Consider the following 26,212-nt stretch of genomic DNA (forward strand, 5'->3'; position numbering starts at 1 on the left):
AACACTCCAAAAAACCGCTAGACATGTTTAGAAAACGTCTGTAAACATGCCTAGAATCGCTCTGAAATCAGCTTCAAAAACCTGTAGCGTTTTCCAGATCTGCTAGAGGTTTTTGGTGTGCACTGGGCCTGAATGTAATGCATCCTCTGTTTGTGGCTGCACCTGCACTCAGAATCTATCTTGTCGATTCCGTCCTAAACATCATTGATGTTTAGGACGGAATCGACAAGATAGATTCTGAGTGCAGGTGCAGCCACAAACAGAGGATGCAGTTAGCCTATTTACCACAAGATGGAAATCTTTCTAGTCCAAAGTGGAACGCACAGACAGGAAGAAATTAAACCAAAGAAAATAAGTGATGTAACACCGGCAGGGAGTGATGTCACAGCAGGACGAGAAGTTGCAGGAAGTGGAGGGGAGACATTGTTGGAAGAGGTAATTGTGTGATTGTTATATATTGAGCAGAGCAGAGGTCGGGGTGGACATACTTTGTTACAGAGAAGGTCATAGTACACCTGTCACTATCCTGATCACCCCCCTTGCCAAGAAGCCAGGCTGCCTTACAGGCTCTCTTACTCTCAGATGGAGATCACTGCCACCAACCCGCCAGGCACCGCTGGTCACCTTTAGCCTTCAGGCCACTCGTCTAGCCTAGGCCACACAGCCAGAGGGTCCCAGTCACATCGGCTGCTGGAGTCTCCGCTGCTTTGCCCAGGTGAGCTGGTTTCCAATGCTGTGTCCCCAGGGGAGCCAGGCCTCCATCCCTGGCTCTGACCCTCGGGGTGGCCAAGTCTTCCACCACCCACCTGTCCCCGCAGTCAGATCTCCCCTGCAGCTTCTTGTTTTGCACCAGCCGGTGCAGCTCTACTAACACCTGGAACATAATCACACTAGCTGCAGTCTTGCAGGCTGCCACTGCCCCCAGCACCCTGTCCCAGTTGGCCGCTGCTATCACCTGCAGTCAGTGGTCCATTACTGCAATTTGCACACCAGCCAGTACACCCCTCCAGAACACCTGAGGCAGGAAGAGTCATCCACCATTTGCAGTATCACAGGCCACCGCTGCTAAATCTTTCAGCCCGTAGCTCCCAGGATTCAGCAGGCAAAACCACACTAGGCCAGGTCATGACAAAGCATGCCAGGACACTAACCAGGGCTTTAAAGGACTACTGTAGGGTGCTACGGGGAAAAACAGAGTTGAATTTACCTGGGGCTTCTAATGGTCCCCCACAGACATCCTGTGTCCGCGCATCCACTCACTGGAGGGGGATCCTGTATTGTTAGTTTCACCACTGACAAATGTACAGCCTAGATTATTCTCCTTTATCTATCAAAAGGCAGCAGCATCCTGTACAGATCAGATCACCTGACCACATCACTGAGGATGGATGAGGACCAAATGACTGAGAGGATATTTAATCTCACCCTGGAGATCATCTATCTGCTGACTGGAGAGGTGAGATGGATTCTGGATGTCTCTTATCTCTATTAATAAAACACACCGCCAGTTCCAGGCCAAGGGAGGGAAGGCACTAGCCCCGAGGCTGCAGCCATGACCCCTCCCTTTGAGTGCCCCCCTTGCCTGGTTGATACAGAGTTGCGAGCAGAGCTTGTAGTGTTGCTCCTCATTACATTGGGAACTCAGTCATGTTGGAGGCTTGCAGAAACTTCTCTTTGCCTCCCTCTAGTGGCGTCTCTCATTATTTTCATCACTACAGGGAGACAAGAGGAGATGCTGTGAGCCTGACATAGCTGAGTTCCCAGTGAGGTCAGTGGGCAGCACTACAGGATCTGCTCACAACTCTGCATGTGGGGGCTTCTCAGTTGAAGGGGTGGCCTAATACTGGAAGCTGATCTGGCTATCTAAACTGGGGAGGGGGCTGCCATATACTGGGGGAGGGTGGCTCATCTGGCTTTCAGACTTGAAGAGGAGGGCTGTCATATACTGGAGGAGGGGCGGGCTGATCTGGCTATCTAACCTGGAGTGGGGGCTGCCTAATGCTGGAGGAGGGGCGGGCTGATCTGGCTATCCAACCTGGAGAGGAGGCTGCCTAATGCTGGAGGAGGGGCGGGCTGATCTGGCTATCTAACCTGGAGAAGGGGCTGCCTAATGCTGGAGGAGGGGCGGGCTGATCTGGCTATCTAACCTGGAGAAGGGGCTGCCTAATGCTGGAGGAGGGGCGGGCTGATCTGGCTATCTAACCTGGAGAGGGGGTTGCCTAATGCTGGAGGAGGGGTGGGCTGATCTGGCTATCTAACCTGGAGAGGGGGTTGCCTAATGCTGGAGGAGGGGCGGGCTGATCTGGCTATCTAACCTGGAGAGGGGGTTGCCTAATGCTGGAGGAGGGGCGGGCTGATCTGGCTATCTAACCTGGAGAGGGGGTTGCCTAATGCTGGAGGACGGGCGGGCTGATCTGGATATCTAACCTGGAGAGGGGGCTGCTAATGCTGGAGGAGGGGCGGGCTGATCTGGCTATCCAACCTGGAGAGGAGGCTGCCTAATGCTGGAGGAGGGGCGGGCTGATCTGGCTATCTAACCTGGAGAGGAGGCTGCCTAATGCTGGAGGAGGGGCGGGCTGATCTGGCTATCTAACCTGGAGAGGGGGTTGCCTAATGCTGGAGGAGGGGCGGGCTGATCTGGCTATCTAACCTGGAGAGGGGGTTGCCTAATGCTGGAGGAGGGGCGGGCTGATCTGGCTATCTAACCTGGAGAGGAGGCTGCCTAATGCTGGAGGAGGGGCGGGCTGATCTGGCTATCTAACCTGGAGAGGGGGCTGCCTAATGCTGGAGGAGGGGCGGGCTGATCTGGCTATCTAACCTGGAGAGGGGGTTGCCTAATGCTGGAGGAGGGGCGGGCTGATCTGGCTATCTAACCTGGAGAAGGGGTTGCCTAATGCTGGAGGAGGGGCGGGCTGATCTGGCTATCTAACCTGGAGAGGAGGCTGCCTAATGCTGGAGGAGGGGCGGGCTGATCTGGCTATCTAACCTGGAGAGGAGGCTGCCTAATGCTGGAGGAGGGGCGGGCTGATCTGGCTATCTAACCTGGAGAGGGGGTTGCCTAATGCTGGAGGAGGGGCGGGCTGATCTGGCTATCTAACCTGGAGAGGAGGCTGCCTAATGCTGGAGGAGGGGCGGGCTGATCTGGCTATCTAACCTGGAGAGGAGGCTGCCTAATGCTGGAGGAGGGGCGGGCTGATCTGGCTATCTAACCTGGAGAGGAGGCTGCTAATGCTGGAGGTACATTTAGCTAACTTGGAGAGTCCACTTTCACACTGCATTGGTTCCCGTATGTGAACTCTTGATGATATCATAGGTTTTTCCTTCTATTCCGCTCTCCAGGAGTTTGACTCCATGTGACACTCAGGCCTTTTCCTTAAACCCCTTTTTAAAATCCACAAACCAAGTATACATTTTGCTGCGTGACCTGTTGACATGGGTGTTTCAGCTTGATTCACTAAAGTGTGCTAAGTCTATGGCACACAAGCATAGCGTGCTCTCTTAAAGGACTTAGGAGCTGAAGTGAAAAAAAACAGTTAATTACCTTAGTGCACTGTTAGAGCTCTGTGTAGACGATCAGTGCCTCCCTTGTACTTTCCAGACCCCCTGTTATCTTAATCCTCTTATCATTATATGGCCCCGACCCAGCCCAGGGTCGCCTTATCTCTGTGTACTACAATCGCCGCTTTAAAATCCCTCTGCCTGCCTAGTTCAAATAGACGTGGCTGCGTAGGATTACAGCCCTGCCCGCAGCTCATCGTCACTCCGTACACTGAGTCATAAATCATGTGAGCGTCACCTTCTCCCTCTCTCAGCGCTTCTGTTCTATGCTGAGGGGGCGCAGCTGGCTTGAAGTGAAGTCAGTCATGTGGGAGGTCATGTGGTGACGCCCACATGACTTATGACTCAGTGTACGTAACTACGGAGTGACGATGAGCTGCGGGCAGGGCTGTAATCCTACGCAGCCACGTCTATTTGAACTAAGCAGGCAGAGGGATTTTAAAGCCGTGATTGTAGTACACAGAGATAAGGCGACCCTGGGCTGGGTCGGGTCCATATAATGATAAGAGGATTAAGATAACAGGGGGTCTGGAAAGTACAAGGGAGGCACTGATTGTCTACACAGAGCTCTAACAGTGCACTAAGGTAATGAACTTTTTTTTTTTATTTCAGCTCCTAAGTCCTTTAAAGAGAAACTGAAGCGAAAAAAAATTGATAGAATGAATTGGTTGTGTAGTACGGATAATTACTATAACATTTGAAGCAAAGAAAATGTTCTCATACTTTTATTTTCAGTTATATAGTTTTGTTTTTTTTTTATAACGGATCATTCTCTAATATTTGCAGTTTACACACTACTCAGCATTCTAAATGATTTTATAGAGCAGCCTACTGAACTTTTGAACTGCCCTCTGCAGAAGGAAAAACAATACAATAACTGACAGTTGAGATAATAAGCTTCAGAAAACAGAGCTCTCTGCTACTTCAAAAGTTTGTGGAGCTCAGTGGCTCTTTTGCATAGATAACAACTGGAGTTTCTTAACTCTTCCTGTAATGGAAACAATATTAGACTTATGGCTCTGCTCCTAATGTTTTATTTCTTAGCTGTACTACACATACCAATCAGATTATAAATTTTTTTTCGCTTCAGTGTCTTTTTAAGTTATGGAAGGCCTTGCTTGTCTCCATGTCATGTTTTGCGGCTGTCTGTTTCTGTTCCAGGGTTTGGGCATTTTTCTGGGATGTCTTTGTAGAGGTCCCTGAAGTAGTGGAGCCAGATGTGGCCATTTTGCATATGGAGAGGGCTTTTCTTGGGCTTTGTGCTGATTTGGTTCCAGGTCTCCCAGAATCAGTTGTCCTGAAGGGAGTCCTTCAGCTTTTGTGGGAGATGTGGCTTTTTTTTCCATCTGAGGGTGCATTTGTATTGCCTACTTAGGTGATTGTGGGCTTCCTGGTTGTTGGGGTCTCTGTGCTTTTGGCTCTCTCCTCTAAGTATGTGTGTGTTTCCCTCAGAGGTCAGGTAGTCCTTCTCTGTGCCTGTTTTGGCATTGAGGTCTTTAGAGATGAGCATCCTGCCCTGAGACTGGAAGTGGCTGGCATCTAAAGTGGGGAGGGGTCTATCGAATACTGAGGGGCTTATCTGGCTATCTAAGCCGGGGAGGAAGGGCTGCCTAAAACTGGAGGTTCATCTGGCTATCCAAATTGGTGAGGAGGTGTCACAAGTCCCCTAGTGGCCGGACCGCACAATGGGCCTGATTCATAAAGCGGTGCTAACAGTTAGCACGCTGGTGAAGAGCCCTTTATCATGCCTAAACTCAGTTTAGGCATGATAAGTTTAGGTGTGATAAGTTTAGGTGTGATAAGTTTAGGCATGATAAGTTTAAGCGCCAACTGGGTTAGCACCGCAGTGCACAGCTGATCAAAAGTTTTACGCTAGCAAAGTCTGGTGCACTTCGCATAGAGTTTAATGGCGCTGCTTTGCGTGCGGGACTTTGCAAGCGATCTAAACTTATCTAAACTTATCATGCCTAAACTTATCACACCTAAACTTATCATGCCTAAACTTATCACACCTAAACTGGCTTTTCACCAGCGTGGTGCAATGGTTATCATGCCTAAAGTCTCTAACTGGGTTAGCACCGCTTTGTGAATCGAGCCCAATGCCTTCCAATCGGTTTCAGCACACAGACCATGCAATCTGTGGTCGCAATCGGTGCGCAGAAACAGCTGGGATTTTGGCAGTAGACTGACTAGAAGGGAGCTTGTGAGTTACGGTAATTCCAATTACACACTATTTCAGGGTATAACTGCCACCACCTCTGTTCTAATGGGACAGAGGAATCCACTGACTGGCTGATTCTAGACCTGCAAATAAAAACTGTTAAACACACTCTCTAGTTTATCTAGCTATCAACAATAGTAGCGACTCCTCAAAAGCTAGGTTCGGTTTTGTGTTGCTGAATAATAGGTGTAGCTGAACAAATAAATGACGTTAGCGTTTTTTTATTAAAAATGCAATATAAATAATTCATATATACAGAAAATCGTTAAAATCAACAATTATTGAGACTAATAATAGCACAGTATGGAAAATAAAATTAAGGGAAAAAATACTTAAGTTCGTGGAAATATGTCCTTTCTGGGAAAACTCGTAAAGTTCCTTTGTTTCAGTTCAGGCAAAATGGCCACCAGCCACATGGTCCTCTGGCTGGCTTGATCAGGTGATGGTACACAAGGGAGGACTAAGGTCCATCAAAAAAATACACACACAAGCATGTGATGGTTCTGGTTTACCAGTGCTTGCACCTGACCAAGATGGAGCTGCAACCATAGTTACTAATTGGTATTTGCTATAGAGGACTGAGTTCCGCCTGCTGGCAATGTGCTTTTGATGAAGTTGGTTTGGGGGTGTGGCAACGCCTGCCCCCTCTGAATTACCCACCAATGACAGCCCACCTCCTCCTAGGGGAATTTTGAGCTTAAATTGAATAACACTGTAACTCATAAACAATACATGTTATATTTAGGTGGATAGCAGATTCGTAATTGTCAGAAAATACTGGTTAATATGACATCTTGCATGAGTGCGTTAGGCTGTTCTGTCCCCGAGAAGGGTCGTACACCAATAACCGGACAGGTTATTGTTATGAATTTTATATCAGCACATTGGGCAGATTTTAACGAATAAGACTATATGAATTTCATAGCTGTGCTATACACGGTTTTCATTTAACAGACAGAAATCATAAACCACATGCATTAAAATTGGCCCCCCAGCGGTGCCACTGTGTCTGCTCTTCAGTGGACCCCTGTGGAGCTAGCTTCCTTTGGCTTCCCTTGGATGAAAGCAATCTTTTGGGGTGTTAATTATCATGTAAGCGTGACCAGCTAGAACAACCTTTGACATATTACACCAGGATTCTGGATAGGGTTTCACACCTCTGTGTCACTGGCCAGCAAAGAACTCTTTTGATGAAGTTAATTTAAACCAACATATCTTCACTGGTAAGCAAAAATACTTCAGGAAAAGAAAAAATGTCATTCTGATCGCTGCAATGACTGCGCAAATCTAACCAGGAATCGATCAGAAAATCGACTGCGCGAATCTTCCCGATTCACCTGCGTTTCTCACGGCTGTTCCATGACAGGGGGGTTGCCTAATACTGGGGGCACATCTGGCTATCCAACTTGGGGAAGGGGCTGCCTAATACTGGTGGCTATCTAACGTGGAAAGAGGGGCAGCCTAACACCAAAGGGACATCTGGCTAGCTTAACTAGGGAGGGGGCTAAGATATACTGGGGGTTGATCTGGCTTTCTAACTTAGGGAGGTGCCTACCTAATACTGGGGCACATTTGGCTAGCTAAACTTTAGTGGGAGCTGTCATATACTAGAAGTACAAACAATGAAGAGCTTGTGCACAGGAACCACAATATCACAGTTTCTGGAGTGCTGTAAGCTGTTGCAAGATTCCAAACATTCAAATTGTAGAAAAAAGTGGCTTGGCACATCCAGGCTAAAACTTCTATTTATTACAAAGTGATTAAAAATCCATACAAACAATCCAACGGCACAGTAGGATATGGAGAGAGGGTGTAAGCACAATTAAGAGTCGACAGCTGTTTTGCATCCAGGTATAGGGTGCTTCATCAGGACAACAAGCCCCCCTAGAGACCCCCCTTATATACCTTATACTTGCTAGAAGGTCGACAAACGCAGACGCCGAAGAATGCTTAAGACGGGAACAGTAAATTCGGGCGCCTGAGGCTAGTGGACAAATCGGGCGCCGCCATTCACTCCTATAATAAATATCGTTTAATGGGCGCCCGATAGGAAAAAAGGGCGCCGGAGAAAAATAACGTTTTAAAAGCGGCGCCCGGAGACTTAATGTTTTATTACTGTTTCTCATGATTACACATTATTTAATGATTTATACATTTTTAAATTTTATTTTTAAACGAAAAAAAGTACAATATTTTTTTTTTAAACGAAAAACAGTACATTTTTTTTAACATTATTTTTAAACGAAAAAACTAACAGGGGGGTCTTAGGTTTAGGCACCAACAGGGGGGTCTTAGGTTTAGGCACCAACAGGGGGGTCTTAGGTTTAGGCACCAACAGGGGGTCTTAGGTTTAGGCACCAAAAGGGGGGTCTTAGGTTTAGGCACCAACAGGGGGGTCTTAGGTTTAGGCACCAACAGGGGGGTCTTAGGTTTAGGCACCAACAGGGGGGTCTTAGGTTTAGGCACCAACAGGGGGGTCTTAGGTTTAGGCACTAACAGGGGGGTCTTAGGTTTAGGCACCAACAGGGGGGTCTTAGGTTTAGGCACTAACAGGGGGGTCTAGGGGTTAGGGGTAGGTACAGGGAGGGTTACTTAGGCACCAACAGGGGGGGTCTTAGGTTTAGGCATCAACAGGGGGGTCTAGGGGTTAGGGGTAGGTACAGGGAGGGTTACTTAGTAATTTTTTTTTTAAACGTTATTATACGTTTCACTATTTAAATGAAAGATTAACGTTTTTACAATTGCCGATTTAATGCACATTATTTAATGATTTATAACTTTATAAAACATTAATTTTAAACGAAATACAGTACAATACATTTTTAAACGTTATCCATGATTATCGTTAAAAACCCGGCGCCCTTTTTTCCCAGCGCCCCTTTTTAACGTACGCGCTTAAGACAACTCTCAGATAGATCCACATACACAGGATTACCTGGGAACCCTACTTTACTTTACCAACAGGAATACTTGCTAGAAGGTCGACGCAAGCAGACGCCATACAAACACGCTGGTCCCCGCTGTAGAATAACTTCCAGAATGCTATGCGTTCCAGCTTGCGGAAACCGTAATATACTACATTAGCCTATCGATGTGGCCAGAATTGGAGGCGGACGCCGTTGCGTCTACACTAAAAGGTGACGCCTCCTGTGACGTAGGACCCTGCCCCACACTGGCGCTGATTGGGAGGGGAACGCAGACATTGCTGCATATAACCACAGCAACCCCCCAAACATAAATAAAGAATACATAACATAGAAAAGAATAAAAAACATAGATAAAGAATACAAGAATACATAGCAGAGCGCCAAGTAGTGCTCCCATGTATGTTATGCCTCACTATAACTGCTCCTACCCACACATACAGGGGGACAAACTGCAAGATGGAGTCTGGTGTGTCCAGAAGCCAGAAGGCTCTAAAGATAAAGAGAAGAGTAGAAAATTAAGAAATACAAATACACAAATGCAAACTACAAAACTGTGAGAATATTAAAACCTCTTAAAGTGAGAGCAACTATAAGAATGCTGACATGTCATTTCGCTCATTCATACCCAAGGATCCTGTTGAATTGAAAAAGGAAATCCAATAGCTTTCCCTCCTCAGCAATTTTCTTATCCAATCTCCACCCCTCCTATCCCTGGTCACCAACTCCAATCCACAGAATCTGAGTTTAGTGGAATCTCCTTCATGGGCCTCATTCATGTGTTGCATGACTCTGGGACACCCTTTAGCATGGGGGTTGCCCAGGGACCTGCAATGTTGCTGGTAACGTTCCTGCACCATTTTTGTTGTCTGGCCAACATAAATTCTCTGGCAGGGACAAATGAATCCGTAAACCACTCCTCTAGTTCTACAGTTAATAAACGGTTTGAACTGCACTGTTACTAGAAAATTACAGCAGGAGCAACCGCCACATCTGAAATTTCCAGTAGGTCCCCCCCCTTCCCCTGAGCCAATTTTGAGATTGAGTGCTTACAAATTCACTTCTACTTAATTGATCCTTTAGGTTGGGCACCTTCCTATAGGAAATACATGTTGGGAAACTACATTTTTCACTCAACAATCTGCTTTGTTGTACTATCTACCAGTTTTTCTTAATGGATTTTTAATGGATTCATACATGGGGGAATACGTAAAGTGCATGAAGACTCTATTGTCCTTAGACCTGACTCTTTTACACAAAAGGGAGACTCTACTACTATTAGCCGCCTTCTCAAAAGCTTTCACTATTACCTCCTGTTTGTACCCTCTGGCCACGAGTCTTTCATGCAATTGCCGTGACTGCTCAATGAAGTCCTCCCAGGTAGTTGTGTTTTTTCTAAGAGTTCCTTCTAACTGACTAAATGGGAGTGAAGTAATTGTTGAAGGTGGATGATAACTCGTAGCATGTAATAGGGAGTTGACGGTTGTCTGTTTTCTAAATGTTTTGTTATTAAAGACCCCCTGCTGGCATTTATGCATAAATCCAGAAAGTCACCTTGCTGTGCTCCCCATGTATACGTAAAGGCCATGTTGACGTCATTAACATTCACATATTCCAGTGTTCTCCCCAGATTTTTTTTCCAGCTTGCGGCATGAAAAAGTAGCCAGGTGTGGAAGGTCACGCTGGGTGCTACGCAGTCAGGGTGCTGCTGGTGGATTTGAAGACCTCTCTGACCCCTATCCACCAGCAGCTCTCTGAGAATGTCCCTCTCCAACATCATTGCACCTATGAGACCTTTCCAGCTAAAGGAAGACTCACCCCTCCTCCATTAGCAGCAGCCAGTGTGAACACCCCTTTTCCCCCCCATATAGCATGTTGAGCCAGGGGATGATCTCAGGTTTGGTGCAAATTTGTACCCTTGTGCCCAGAGCCGGATTAAGACTAAACTGGGCTCAAGGCATAGAAGCAGCCTTGCACCCCCCCCCCCCCCCCCCATGTTTATATCACCTCTTGCCCTCATTCATACAAATGCAAACACATGAACCCTTTTAATTTATGTTTACGATTTCCACCAACCCTTACTTTTTTCAGATGTGATGGAGGGGAGGATGTGGGTAATTGTGAAAATGCAGAGCTAAAGTTAACAGAACATTCAGCAGCCATGTGCAGTGAAACAAAAGAGGCAGAGCATACTTGTTTGTTTACCTTTTGATGACTGCATAGTGTGCATACTGCTGTCCAGGGCTCCATAAACATATGACTTGGAATGCTATTCTCTTTGGTGTCTTTGTAATGACACACAAGAAGACATGCTGAACACCTCATAGCAGAGAGGAGAAGTGTGGAGAGGACTGTGAGGTGCAATGCAGGCAACTTGTTACAGATGGGGGAGAGGGCAAACTTTCTTCACAGCAGCTGCATCTTCATCACAGCTTCCTGGACCCTGTACTGCACAGTGTAGTTAGAGTCGAGTACAGGAACGGAAGCAGAATACTTCTGTAGCTGCTATTAGGTGTCCAACAGCTGCTAATAGCTGTAAACTTCAGCTCCCTGCTCCTGTGCTGGCTGCCTATAACGAACTTCAAACGTACTTGATAACGGGGAGGAGAGGCAAACAATGCAGTGATCAGAGCAGCGCGTCCTCTCTAAACTTCATCTCCCCCAGTGCTTCTAACGTCATAGAGCTTTCCCCGCCCCTCCACACTATTGACAGGAGCTGAAGAGGAGGGAGGAGATAGCGTCCCTGAGTGACAGCGGCCCCGTCTGCATAGACACAGACGCTGCTCGCTGTAATGAAGCAAGGGGAGAAATGTCATTCTGCTGCAGACCAGGGCAAATGGCAGCCGGGCGGGGAGACAATTTCAGGTGGGTGCTGCGCCCAGCTGAATAGCTCTGGGGAGAACACTGTATTCCATAAACTGTAGAAATTCACTTTGACTGCAATCCCACACTACCAAAATATCATCAATAAAGCAAATCCAGAGTTTGATCCTCCTCAGGAACGCCTTCCTCACCGAAAATATGTAGTTGGCCTCCCAGTGGCCCATTAAGAGGCCGGCATAGGTGGGGTCCACCAGCTCCCCATTGCTGTGCCGACCTCCTGACGATACCACTGGCGGTCCAACAGGAATGCATTCCTGGTGAGGACAAACTCCAGACCCGCCAATAGGAACCAACGTTCCATTTCGGACTGAGTGACTGCTGGGAGAGACATCTCAACGGCCTTCAGGCCGTCCACATGGCAAATCCTGCTGTAGAGAGAATCATCTATTGTGGCCAAGCAATATGATGGTTGCCATTCAAAATCATTCAAAATATTAAGAACCTCTAAAGTGTCCCCTAAATAAGAGGGAATGGATTTTAAAAGAGGCCTTAATTTAAAGTCCAAATATTGTGAAAGAGATTCAATCAAGGAGCCAATAGCAGACACCATTGGCCTCCCAGGTGGTTTCTCCAGAGACTTATGTATTTTTGGTATAGAGTACCAGACTGGGCTTCTGGGATATTGGTGATAAAGTTTATTGCCCACTTTCCTGTCCAAATTTCCATCAGTCACGGCCCTAGCTAGTAGTTCTTTCCATTCCTGTTGGTAATGTAAAGTGGTGGTTCCTAGGTAATCGTGTGTATGTGGATCTATCTGAGAGTTGTCTTAAAGAGACTCCGTAACAAAAATTGCATCCTGTTTTTTATCATCCTACAAGTTCCAAAAGATATTCTAATGTGTTCTGGCTTACTGCAGCACGTTCTACTATCACCATCTCTGTAATAAATCAACTTATCTCTCTCTTGTCAGACTTGTCAGCCTGTGTCTGGAAGGCTGCCAAGTTCTTCAGTGTTGTGGTTCTTTGATGCATCTCCCCCCTCCAGGCCACTCTCTGCACACTGCCTGTGTATTATTTAGATTAGGGCAGCTTCTCTCTTCTCTCTTATCTTTTACAAGCTGGATAAATCCTCCTCTGAGCTGGCTGGGCTTTCACATACTGATGAATTACATATGGGCAGAGCTGTCTGCACTCTGCAGTAAGAAACAGCCTGACACTTCAGTGGAAGATAGCTGCAGGGGGAAAGAAACACACAAATGATCTCTTGAGATTCAAAAGGAAGGCTGTATACAGCCTACTTGTGTATGAATGTATTTTCTATGTGTGGACATACTGTACATCAACCTACTTCCTGTTTTGGTGGCCATTTTGTTTGTTTATAAACAAACTTTTTAAAACTGTTTTTAACCACTTTTAATGCGGCGAGGAGCGGCGAAATTGTGATAGCGGGTAATAGGAGATGTCCCCTAACGCACTGGTATGTTTACTTTTGTGCGATTTTAACAATACAGATTCTCTTTAAGCATTCTTCGGCGTCTGCGTTTGTCGACCTTCTAGCAAGTATAAGGTATATAAGGGGGGTCTCTAGGGGGGCTTGTTGTCCTGATGAAGCACCCTATACAGTGTTCTCCCCAGAATCAAACAAGTGGGCGGGCCGCCCACCTGAAATTAAGCGCCGCCCGGCTGGTTTCACGTGATCTATCAAGACGCGCTGGGCTCTCTTGCAAAATGGCAAAACCCAGCGCTGTCCTGAATCTGCTCTGCTTTTCTGCGTACAAACTCTTCTGCTTCCCGGCAGACTCGTACATTCATTGGCTCAGCGCGTGGTGAGAGGTGGGACAATCTGCGCCAGCCTATAGACTGTGGGGGGGGCGTGTTAGAGGCTGTCTGCTTGCCAGAGTTTACATTGCAGGGAGACTCGAGCCTGTATGAGGTACGCGCACATGGTTTGGCAGACGGGGATTTATTGATGCATTGCATTCACAGTTGCCAAATACCACAGCTTCTCCCTCTGCTTGTACTCCTCACAGCCAGGTCCCTTCTCTCTGCAAGCGTCCTCCAGCATGTCAGGCTCCACCTCCAGCTACTGCTGTCCTCCGTATTCTTCTGATAGCCGGGACGCATGGTTACGCTAAAGCAAACGAGGAGTCACACTCTAGACCTCACAGCGTGTGGCCAGCTAATGGAGCATGGCAGCCCGCACAGTAAATGCTGTCCCTCACTCCTCACATTCCATCGGGGCTCGCTCTGGTCTGGCTGCCGGTGACCACTGACCAGGTCACTTAGAGTTCATTCATGCCTGCATACAGCAGGAGAGGCCGAGCCATTTTAGTTTCCTCAATTCCTACTGCACTGTCTGTGCGAGAGGTGAGGGGCAGTTCCTTTACTGCTAAATGGGAAAAAAAAAATTCTGATTGGACTGCAGTCTGCCCCCATCCTGCCACCTTTGCCCAGCATTTTTCAAAAAGGTCTGTACCTTGTAGCCTCTGCTTTCACCCACCACTAGTCCTACCATTCCTTGCCCAGAGGCACCATTGCTACAAGACCTCACTACTTTTTTTATACTGTATAGCAGATCTCCACTGCTGCAGCACAGATAAATTTAGGTAAAGAGCAGTATTTTCTGTGTCATCTGACAGGCAGCCATGCGCTGTAAACCTGCATAGGGCTGTATACCAGCGTGGCTTCATTTCTATAACCAACACTGATACACAGCTCTGGGTCTGCTCACAGCATTTTGTCGTCTTTCAGATGATGCAAAGGGCTCACATGTCCCTGCTTTTACCAGTACTGCTGCAGGGAGATGATCAGAAGGGCACTATCTGCATGGAGTCTGTATGTTCTCCCTGTGTCTGCATGGGTTTCTGCTGGGCACTCCAGTTTCCTCCCAAATCCCAAAAACATACAGATAGGTTCACTGGCTTCCCCCTAAATTAGCCATAGACTACAATACATACACTACACAATACACACATATGACTATGGTAGGAACTAGACTGAGCCACTTTAATGGACAGTTAAGTGACAAGACAATGTACGCTGTACAGCACTGCGGAATTTGTCTGAGCTATATAAATACTTAAGTAATAATAATAATAGTGGGCACTCACCACCAATGAGTAGGTAAGCAATATATGGGTGGGGGTGGTTTGAGGGTGAGACGGGGTAGTAAATACCCCATACATTTTCCCGTCGCACCCCACCCGGCTACTTTTTCATGCCACCCGGCTGGAAAAACTTTTTGGGGAGAACACTGCTATACCTGGGTGCAAAACAGCTGTCGACTCTTAATTGTGCTTACACCCTCTCTCCATATCCTACTGTGCCGTTGGATTGTTTGTATAGATTTTTAATCGCTTTGTAATAAATTGTAGTTTAAGCCTGGATGTGCCAAGCCACTTTTTTCTACAAGTTGGAACTGCCATATACTGGGGGTCATCTGGCTGTCTAACTTTGGAAGGGGCACAACCTAATATTGGGGGATTCTCTGGCTATCTAACTTGGGGAGGGGGCTACCTACAGTTTTGTACATAAATATTTGGTCAGAGAAAACCTTCTAATTTTGGTTCTGTACATTAACACAATGGCCTTGATTCACAAAGCGGTGCTAACTGTTAGCACGCCTGTGAAAACCCCCTTAGCACGTCTAAACGAGCTTTTCGTGTGCAAAACTTTCCGTGCGCAAAACTTTATGCGCGTAAAACTTTATGTGCGCACTGCACAGAGCTCAGGGCGCTCCGCGCAAAGTGCCCATGAAAGCCTATGGGACTTAGCGCGCGCATAAGACTTTAGCCCCATAAGAATTTAGCCCCATCTACACCATACACTTTCACACTGCATATTGGCGGTGCGGCAGCTGTACCGCACGGCCAGAAATAGGCCTTTGGGTTACTATGCGGTATTCCCCATCTGGCATCCGGCCAAGCATGAAGTGACACTCGCTTCCTGCCAGCCAAGCAATTGTGTGCGCGAAAGTGTATTGCAAAAAATACGCTTCCCCATATGCGGGGCATGTAAAATCTGCGGCGGGTATTCACACTGACACGTCGTCATAGAATTACATGACTTCCGGTCTGGCGCAGTTATGCTCGGTAACGTAGTTTTGGAAGTGCGTCAGATTGAGGACCTCTGATGCACTGGGACGCAGGTAATGTGATTTGCCTCATAGGCTCTCATTACACTGCGGTAGCATTGTGGCAATTTGCTGCACCGCCACAGTGTGAAAGGGCCTCAGACAGAAAGGCCCACAAACAGTAACTGAAAGCTGCTGCAGTAAATTCCTAGCAGAGCATTAAGAAGGAGGAAACCCAGCATCTGGCGATGTCCATGAGGTCAGTACTTCAGGCTGTCATTGCTAACAAAGGGTTTTCAATCAAGTATTAGAAATGAACATTTTATGTCCAGTTATTTAATTTTGTCCAATTGTGCTGGAATGAAGGTATTGTATTAAAAAATGCTTTAGTTCCCTCACATTTTTTTGTTGTCATTTTGTTCACTCCACTGAGTTAAAGGCAAGCTGAAAGTTTGCACTTCAACTGCATCTGAGTTGTTCCATTTACAATTCATTGTGGTTCTGTACAAAACCCTAACTAGAAAGAAGTTGTCTGTCCAATTTATGGACCTAACTGTAATACTGGGGCACATCTGAAACAACTTGGGGAGAGGGCTGCCTAATACTGGCTGCTGATCTGGCTGTATATAACATGGTGAGGGGGGCTGCCTAATACTGGGGGCTGATCTTGCTGTATATAACATGGTGAGGGGGGCACCTAATACTGGGGGCTGATCTGGCTATCTAAACTGGGGAAAGGGCTGCCTAATACTGGGGGCTGATCTGGCTATCTATACTGGGGAGGGGTTGCCTAATACTGGGGGCTTATCTGGTGATCTAACCTGGGGAGGGGGCTGCCTAATACTGGGTGCTGATCTGGCTATCTATACTGGGGAGGAGGCCGCCTAATACTGGGGGCTGATCTGGCTATCTATACTCAGGGGGGCTGCCTAATACTGGGGACTTATCTGGCTATGTATACTGGGGAGGGGGCAGCCTAATAATAATAATAATTGCAGTATTTGTATAGTGCCTTTCTCCTGTTGGACTAAAAGCGCTTGCGAGGCAGCCACTAGAGCGCACTCAGTAGGCAGTAGCAGTGTTAAGGAGATTTGCCCAAGAAACTCCTTACTGAATAGGTACTGGCTTACTGAACAGGCAGAGCCGCGATTTGAACCCAGGTCTCCTGTGTCAGAGGCAGAGCCCTTAACCATTACACTATCCAGCCACTACTGGGGGCTGATCTGGCTATCTATACTGGGGAAAGGGCTGCCTAATACTGGGGGCTGATCTGGCTATCTATACTGGGGAGGGGTTGCCTAATACTGGGGGCTTATCTGGTGATCTAACCTGGGGAGGGGGCTGCCTAATACTGGGTGCTGATCTGGCTATCTATACTGGGGAGGAGGCCGCCTAATACTGGGGGCTGATCTGGCTATCTATACTCAGGGGGGCTGCCTAATACTGGGGACTTATCTGGCTATGTATACTGGGGAGGGGGCAGCCTAATAATAATAATAATTGCAGTATTTGTATAGTGCCTTTCTCCTGTTGGACTAAAAGCGCTTGCGAGGCAGCCACTAGAGCGCACTCAGTAGGCAGTAGCAGTGTTAAGGAGATTTGCCCAAGAAACTCCTTACTGAATAGGTACTGGCTTACTGAACAGGCAGAGCCGCGATTTGAACCCAGGTCTCCTGTGTCAGAGGCAGAGCCCTTAACCATTACACTATCCAGCCACTACTGGGGGCTGATCTGGCTATCTATACTGGGGAGGGAGGCTGCCTAATACTGGGGGCTGATCTGGCTATCTACACTGGGGAGGGGGCCGCCTAATACTGGTGGCTCATCTGACTATACTGGGGAGGGGGCCGCCTAATACTGGGGGCTGATCTGGCTATCTATACTGGGGAGGGGGCCGCCTAATACTGGGGGCTGATCTGGCTATCTATACTGGGGAGGGGGCGCTGCCTACAGTGTTCTCCCTAGAATTTTTTTCCAACCGGGTGGCATGAAAAAGTAGCCGGGTGGGTCGAAATGAAAATGCAGGGCAACTCTGCTTACAGCATAGGAGGAGGTGAGCCGATGACAGCCGGGTGGTCACCAAATCTAGCCGGGTGGAGCACCCGGCTAAAAGAACCTGGGGAGAACACTGGCCTAATACTGGGGGCTGATCTGGCTATCTATACTGGCGAGGGGGCTACCTAATACTGGGGGTTGATCTGGCTATCTATACTGGGGAAGATGCCGCCTACTACTGGGGGCTGATCTGGCTATCTATACTGGGGAGGGGGCCGCCTAATACTGGGGGTTCATCTGGCTAGCTATACTGGGGAGGTGGCTGCCTAATACTCAGGGCCGGATTTGTACCTTTTACCGCCCAAGGCCCACTGCCACCAGCCGCCCCCTACCCCCCCCCCCCCCAAAAAAAAAATCCCCACTCCCCCCCACCACCACCGCTACCAACATCTCACCCCCAAACTTACACTTTCCCCAAGCAAAAAGTCTTAAAGTGAACATTACACAAAAAATACCTTAAAAGACAACTGTAACTAGATGGATAGGGAGGCTGTCATATTTATTTCATTTTAAGCAATACCAGTTGCCTGGCTATCCTGCTGATCCTCTGCCTCTAATACTTCTAGTCATAGCCCCTGAACAAGCATGCAGCAAATTAGGTGTTTCTGACATTATTGTCAGATCTGTGCAAGATTAGCTGCATGCTTGTTTCTGGTGTGATTCAGACACTACTGCAGCCAAATAAATCAGCAGGGCTGCCAGGCAACTGGTATTGTTTAAAAGGAAATAAATATGGAAGCATCCATATCCCTTTCTTTACAGTTGCCCTTTAATAGATCATCCTGTTGTCCACTGTTCCTGTACTGAGCATATTCAGACCCCTCACTGCTGCCTGGGACCCTCTTCTTCCTTACCCAAATGTTGTGTTCCTCCCCCCTCTTAGTATATGTAGCCAGATGCTGTCCCCCTTTTATTATAGGCAGCCAGATGCTGCCCACCCCCCCTTAGTATAGGTAGCCAGATGCTGCCCCCCTTAGTATAGGTAGCCAGATGCTGCCCCCCCCCCTTAGCATAGGTAGCCAGATGCTGCCCCCCTTAGTATAGGTAGCCAGATGCTGCCCCCCTTAGTATAGGTAGCCAGATGCTGTCCCCCATTTATTATAGGCAGCCAGATGCTGCCCCCCCCCCCTTAGTATAGGTAGCCAGATGCTGCCCCCCTTAGTATATGTAGCCAGATGCTGTCCCCCTTTTATTATAGGCAGCCAGATGCTGCCCATATAGGTAGCCAGATGCTGCCCCCCTTAGTATATGTAGCCAGATGCTGCCCCCTTAGTATATGTAGCCAGATGCTGCCCCCCTTAGTATAGGTAGCCAGATGCTGTCCCCCTTTTATTATAGGCAGCCAGATGCTGCCCACCCCCCCTTAGTATAGGTAGCAGCCAGATGGTGCCCCCACCTCCCTTAGTATAGGCTGCCAAATGCCGTCCACAAGTAACCCCCCTCCCCCTAAGTGTAGGAAGCCCGATTCTGTCCCCATCACCTCTAGCCGACCCCCCTCCCCCAGCAGCCGGTGCGGATTTCTTCATCCTCTCTTACCCCCTCAGTCACTCGCAGAGCGGGAGTCAGTCACTGAACTTTCAGCGCTGAAGATTCCTCTGTCTCACTGGTCAGTGTCAGGCTCTGCAGTGCATCTCTCAATCCAGTCAGCGTCTCTTACATGTGACAGTGAGACAGAGGAATCTTCAGCGCTGAAAGTTCGGTGACTGACTCCCGCTCTGCGAGTGACTGAGGGGGGAAGAGAGGATGAAGATGGACATTCGCACCGGCTCCTACTCTCTGGGAAGGGGGAGGGGCGGCTGAGCAGGAAGAGGATTAGCGCTGTAACAGGAAGCGCTGTGTAGCAGCGGTGATGTGGATGCTGCGGACTTAGGAAGCAGATTTCAGGGCTGGTGACAGGTGAAGTCAACCTGTCACCACCCGCCCCTCACCTTCTGGTGGATTCTGGCGCCCTAGGCACCAGTCTTGGGGGCCTTTCCCCAAATCCGGCCCTGCTAATACTGGGAGCTGATCTAGCTATCTATACTGGGGAAGGGGCTGCCTAATACTGGGGGCTTATCTGGCTATCTATACTGGGGAGGTGGCTGCCTTATACTGGGAGTTGATCTGGCTATCTATTCTGGGGAGGGTGCTGCCTAATACTGGGTGCTGATTTGGCTATCTATACTGGGGAAGATGCCGCCTACTACTGGGGGCTGATCTGGCTATCTATACTGGGGAGGGGGCTGCCTAATACTGGGTGCTGATCTAGTTATCTATACAGGGGAGGGGGCTGCCTAATACTGGGTGCTGATCTGGTTATCTATACTGGGGAGGGGGCTGCCTAATACTGGGGGCTCATCTGGCTATCTATACTGGGGAGGTGGCTGCCTAATACTGGGAGCTGATCTAGCTATCTATACTGGGGAAGGGGCCGCCTAATACTGGGGGCTCATCTGGCTATCTATACTGGGGAGGAGGCGCTGCCTAATACTGGGGGCTCATCTGGCTATCTATACTGGGGAGGGGGCTGCCTAATACTGGGGGCTGATCTGGCTATCTATACTGGGGAAGATGCCGCCTACTACTGGGGGCTGATCTGGCTATCTATACTGGGGAGGGGGCTGCCTAATACTGGGTTCTGATCTGGTTATCTATACTGGGCAGGGGGCTGCCTAATACTGGGGGCTCATCTGGCTATCTAGACTGGGGAGGGGGCTGCCTAATACTGGGGGCTCATCTGGCTATCTATACTGGGGAGAGGCCTGCCTAATACTGGGTACTGATCTGGCTATCTATACTGGGGAGGGGCCGCCTAATACTGGGAGCTGATCAGGCTATCTATACTGGGGAGGGGGCTGCCTTATACTGGTGGCTGATCAGGCTATCTATACTGGGGAGGGGGCCGCCTAATACTGGGGGCTGATCTGGCTATCTATACTCGGGGGGCTGCCTAATACTGTGGACTTTTCTGGCTATCTATACTGGGGAGGGGGCTGCCTAATATTGGGGACTTATCTGGCTATCTATACTGGGGAGGGGGCGCTGCCTAATACCGGGGGCACATCTGGCTATCTATACTGGGGAGGGGGCCGCCTAATACTGGGGGCTGATCTGGCTATCTATACTGGGGAGGGGGCCGCCTAATACTGGGAGCTGATCAGGCTATCTTTACTGGGGAGGGGGCTGCCTAATACTGGGGGCTAATCTGGCTATCTATACTGGGGAGGGGGCTGTCTAACACTGGGGGCTCATCTGGCTATCTATACTGGGTAGGGGACTGCCTAATACTGGGGGCTGATCTGGCTATCTATACTGGGGAGGGGGCTGCCTAATACTGGGTGCTGATATGGTTATCTATCCTGGGGAGGGGGGCTGCCTAATACTGGGGGCTCATCTGGCTATCTATACTGGGGAGGGGGTGTTGCCTAATACTGGGGGCTGATCTGGCTATGTATACTGGCGAGGGGGCCGCCTAATACTGGGGGGACATTTGGCTATCTATACTGGGGAGGGGGCCGCCTAATACTGGGAGCTGATCTGGCTATCTATACTGGGGAGAGGGCTGCCTAAAGCTGGGTGCTAATATGGCTATCTATACTGGGGAGGGGGCTGCCTAATACTGGGGGCTCCTCTGGCTATCTATACTGGGGAGGGGGCTGCCTAATACTGGGTACTGATCTGGCTATCTATACAGGGGAGGGGGGCCGCCTAATATTGGGAGCTGATCAGGCTATCTATACTGGGGAGGGGGCTGCCTTATACTGGGGGCTGATCTGGCTATCTATACTGAGGAGGGGGCTGCCTAATACTTGGGGCTGATCTGGCTATCTATACTGGGGAAGGGGCCGCCTAATACTGGGTGCTCATCTGGCTAGCTATACTGGGGAGGGGGGCCGCCTAATACTGGGGGATCATCTGGCTATTTATACTGGGAGCTGGCGCTGCCTAATACTGGGGGCACATCTGGCTATCTATACTGGGGAGGGGGCTGCCTAATACTGGGGGCACATCTGGCTATCTATACTGGGGAGGGGGCTGCCTAATACTGGGGGCTGATCTGGCTATCTATACTGGGGAGGGGGCTGCCTTATACTGGTGGCTGATCTGGCTATCTATACTGAGGAGGAGGCTGCCTAATACTGGGGGCTGATCTGGCTATCTATACTGAGGAGGGGGCTGCCTAATACTGGGGGCTGATCTGGCTATCTATACTGAGGAGGGGGCTGCCTTATACTGGTGGCTGATCTGGCTATCTATACTGAGGAGGAGGCTGCCTAATACTGGGGGCTGATCTGGCTATCTATACTGGGGAGGGGGCTGCCTAATACTGGGGGCTCATCTGGCTTTCTATACTGGGGAGGGGGGCCGCCTAATACTGGGGGATCATCTGGCTATTTATACTGGGAGCTGGCGCTGCCTAATACTGGGGGCACATCTGGCTATCTATACTGGGGAGGGGGCTGCCTAATACTGGGGGCACATCTGGCTATCTATACTGGGGAGGGGGCTGCCTAATACTGGGGGCTGATCTGGCTATCTATACTGGGGAGGGGGCTGCCTTATACTGGTGGCTGATCTGGCTATCTATACTGAGGAGGAGGCTGCCTAATACTGGGGGCTGATCTGGCTATCTATACTGAGGAGGGGGCTGCCTAATACTGGGGGCTGATCTGGCTATCTATACTGAGGAGAGGGCTGCCTTATACTGGTGGCTGATCTGGCTATCTATACTGAGGAGGAGGCTGCCTAATACTGGGGGCTGATCTGGCTATCTATACTGGGGAGGGGGCTGCCTAATACTGGGGGCTCATCTGGCTTTCTATACTGGGGAGGGGGGCCGCCTAATACTGGGGGATCATCTGGCTATTTATACTGGGAGCTGGCGCTGCCTAATACTGGGGGCACATCTGGCTATCTATACTGGGGAGGGGGCTGCCTAATACTGGGGGCTGATCTGGCTATCTATACTCGGGAGGGGGCGCTGCCTAATAGTGGGTGCTGATTTGGCTATCTATACTGGGGAAGATGCCGCCTACTACTGGGTGCTGATCTGGCTATCTATACTGTGGAGGGGGGCTGTCTAATACTGGGGGCTGATCTGGCTATCTATACTGAGGAGGGGGCTGCCTTATACTGGTGGCTGATCTGGTTATCTATACTGAGGAGGAGGCTGCCTAATACTGGGGGCTGATCTGGCTATCTATACTGGGGAGGGGGCTGCCTAATACTGGGGGTTCATCTGGCTATCTATACTGGGGAGGTGGCTTCCTAATACTGGGAGCTGATCTAGCTATCTATACTGGGGAAGGGGCCGCCTAATACTGGGGGCTCATCTGGCTATCTATACTGGGGAGGGGGCATCCCCTCTATCCAGCCTATCCCGTGGCTGAATAGTGTACTGGTTAAGGACTCTGCCTCTGACACAGGAGACCTGGGTTTGAATCTCAGCTCTCCCTCTTCAGTAAGCCAGTACCTATTCAGTAGGAGACCTTGGGCAACACTCCCTAACACTGCTACTGCCTATAGAGTGTGTCCTAGTGGCTGCAGCTCTGGCGTTTGAGTCCGCCAGGAGAAAAGTATGATATAAATGTTATTTGTCTTGTCTTTTTTGTGTATTTGACTTTGGTTTGGGAGCTGCCTTATACTGTCTCGGACCTGCGCACAGCTGACTGGGGAGGTGAGGAGGATTTTGGGAGATCATGTGACATTACTGTTGATCTTTCTATACAGAGTTTTCCTCCAGTAAAGTCTGGGGATCATGTTACCATCATGATTCCCCCACCTCAACCCCTGATATCTGAGAGACACAACAAGCAGAAGATTCTGGAAATCACCAGGAAGATGATGGAGCTGCTGACAGGAGAGGTGAGTGGTGCTGGGAATTATGGGATATTATCCAGTAACAGCAAGGGGTGTGTCTGGGTGTTTACTGTATCACTGTATGTGTCAGGTTCCTAAAAGGGGTCAGGATGTTACTGTCTTTTTCTCCATGGAGTAGGGTCAGTATATAGAAGGACACAGGGACCTCTACAAGGACATCATGATGGAGAATCAGCCGCCCCTCACATCACCAGGTAAGAGACTTTCATGTCTTGTAAAGAAGAGTGCAGACTGAGATCCCCTCCATCATTTGATAAATACATGGAGACAATGTACAGGTGAAAGTCCATTTATATCAGTAATTTAACTTAAAAGATGAAACTAAAATAGGAACCCTTTGCAGGTGTTTTGGATTTATTTGGATTAATTAGCTGATTAGAGTCTGACACTCTGAGCCTAGGATATTGAACATTTTCTCAATATTCTAATGGTCTGAGATTTTGATTTTAGGGCTTTCATGAGCTGTAAGCCATAATCATCAAAATTATAACAAATGAAGGCTTGAAATATATTGCTTTGCATGTAATGAGTCTATTTGATATATTAGTTTCACCTTTTAAGTCGAATAACTAAAATAAATGGAGTTTTGCATAAATTTTTAATTTTTCGAGTTTTACGTGTATTCAGTGTGTGTGTTTCCTGCAGGTGGATCCAGTAACCCACCAGAGAGATGTACAGGTCCTCTTTATTCCCAGGATTGTCAACAGGAAGATCCCACCATCCCCCACCATTATCAGGTAGGTGGGGCTGAGGGTCCCCAGAGACTCAAAACCATGACACATTCTTTCTTCCTGTGTATGCTGTTATCTGTGTTCACATTTTACATTATCTCTCATTTTGTGCTCTTAGAGTGGAGAGCTTACACATGGAAGTGCTGTGGTTAAAGAGGAAGAAGAAGAGATATATGTGAGGAGTGATCAGCAGTCTATGGAGGAGGGTGACATGCTGAAGACCTATAAAGAGGAAGAAGAAGAGACGTATATGAGGAGTGATCAGCAGTCTATGAAGGAGGGTGACATGATGAAGACAATTAAAGAGGAAGAAGAAGAGACATATGGGAGGTGTGATCAGCAGTCTGTGGAGGAGGGTGACATGATGACAAGTAAAGAGGAGGACACTGTTACAGAAGGCAGAACAGGTGAGTAATCAGCAGTTATGACTGTCACTGCTCACAGACTGGCCATATTAGGGGTTATGCTATGTACTCAGGTTCCCGAGCGATTTCATGTTGAAATGTATTGGGAATCAACCTGCGGAGTATGGGCAGCCAACCGATCTCTCTCTAATCAGATTTGCTTAGATAAAGATCTGGCTCTTGGTCGAAACTGCCCATCATCTCTATTGTATTAGTGCAGGTTGAGCAGATGCAGCTTGGAAGTATAAATGATCAGAGATTTTGGGGTGTAATTTTGAAATTTAATTTAGATTTTGTGTTTCAAGCTTTTATTGGTCTCAAAATGTACACTAGACCCCTGCTTGATACATTGTGTTAAGTTACAGGAAAAAAGGTTCTGAAAATTAATTTGATCACTTTTTGCTCAGAAAACCAGCAGAAACTGAACGCCAGGGAGGTTAAACACCGCCTATAAGGCGTACTCAGCAAATTCAAAGTACCAGTCCATTCAAATATATTGTGGGGCAAGTTGACCAGCAGCATAAATGCTCAGAAAGCTCTCATCATTGTATAAAGCAAGATTAGTAACATCAGCTGCAGCACATCAGAGTTCATATATTAGCAGCTGATTCAGTGAAGCATAACCACATGCATAAACATACATACTATTATAGTGGGATATCAACCTATTTTTCTTCTAGAGTCTCACCTAAGGTTATAACATACAAAAAATAGGGATTTTAGGGAGTCTCTTAATCATAAAAAACACTTTATTAATATAGCACACACAGATGAAAAATCCCTATAACCCTCCCATTAAAAGCAAGACAGGCTGTGTACGTAGCTGAGCTATAACCCTGAGCTAAAGGAGTGCACTCCTAATGTCCATAACAATAAAAGTTATTGGCACAAAGGTCTCCAAGCAGCGTGTAAGCTTATGCAGCACTCCAGCAACAAGCAGCAGCGTGTAGCAAGCAGGATGTATGCCTCAAAACACCCCTCTTTAAATGCGTGGCTATTGCTGCCATTCGCATACCCAACCATGCATTGATTGCCCTCCGGCATACGCCGGGACTCACGCGTCCAGATTGTGTGGCGATTAGCTTGTAGGGCGGGTGCTATCGGTGCTGTGCAGCTAGCAAACTGAGTTCCCAGCGTGTCCTTGGCGTCTGAGGAAACCCGGATACGGGTGAAACGCGTCACGTGGGCTGAAGTCATGTGATCAGCTGTCTCCATTGGCCTCCACTACCTGCCTCCACCCGCTCCCCGACCGAGCAAGGACCGCAACATGGCGTTTCTAAGCGCACGAGAGTGTTTTCGCCAAGGGCACGCTGGGAACTCGGTTTGCTAGCTGCACAGCACCGATAGTACCCGCCCTACAAGCTAATCGCCACACAATCTGGACGCGTGAGTCCCGGCGTATGCCGGAGGGCAATCAATGCATGGTTGGGTATGCGAATGGCAGCAATAGCCACGCATTTAAAGAGGGGTGTTTTGAGGCATACATCCTGCTTGCTACACGCTGCTGCTTGTTGCTGGAGTGCTGCATAAGCTTACACGCTGCTTGGAGACCTTTGTGCCATGACT

The 26,212-nt window shown here is 48.4% G+C and overlaps 1 protein-coding gene across 1 annotated transcript in view; it reads left to right on the forward strand.

The window, feature by feature from the left end:
* The first annotated feature begins 402 nt into the window (after positions 1 to 402).
* Positions 403 to 26,212, forward strand: part of LOC137535332 (zinc finger protein 585A-like) — a 95,015-nt gene continuing 69,205 nt past the window's right edge. Inside the window, exons 1-6 of the mRNA XM_068257162.1 lie at positions 403 to 435; positions 1,338 to 1,456; positions 23,362 to 23,496; positions 23,630 to 23,705; positions 24,157 to 24,248; positions 24,361 to 24,649. Coding sequence (XP_068113263.1) covers positions 1,385 to 1,456; positions 23,362 to 23,496; positions 23,630 to 23,705; positions 24,157 to 24,248; positions 24,361 to 24,649 — 664 coding nt within the window. The 5' untranslated portion in view covers positions 403 to 435; positions 1,338 to 1,384. The remainder of the gene's footprint in view (positions 436 to 1,337; positions 1,457 to 23,361; positions 23,497 to 23,629; positions 23,706 to 24,156; positions 24,249 to 24,360; positions 24,650 to 26,212) is intronic.

This window comes from Hyperolius riggenbachi, chromosome 10, assembly GCF_040937935.1.
Source record: "Hyperolius riggenbachi isolate aHypRig1 chromosome 10, aHypRig1.pri, whole genome shotgun sequence".
NCBI lineage: Eukaryota > Metazoa > Chordata > Amphibia > Anura > Hyperoliidae > Hyperolius > Hyperolius riggenbachi.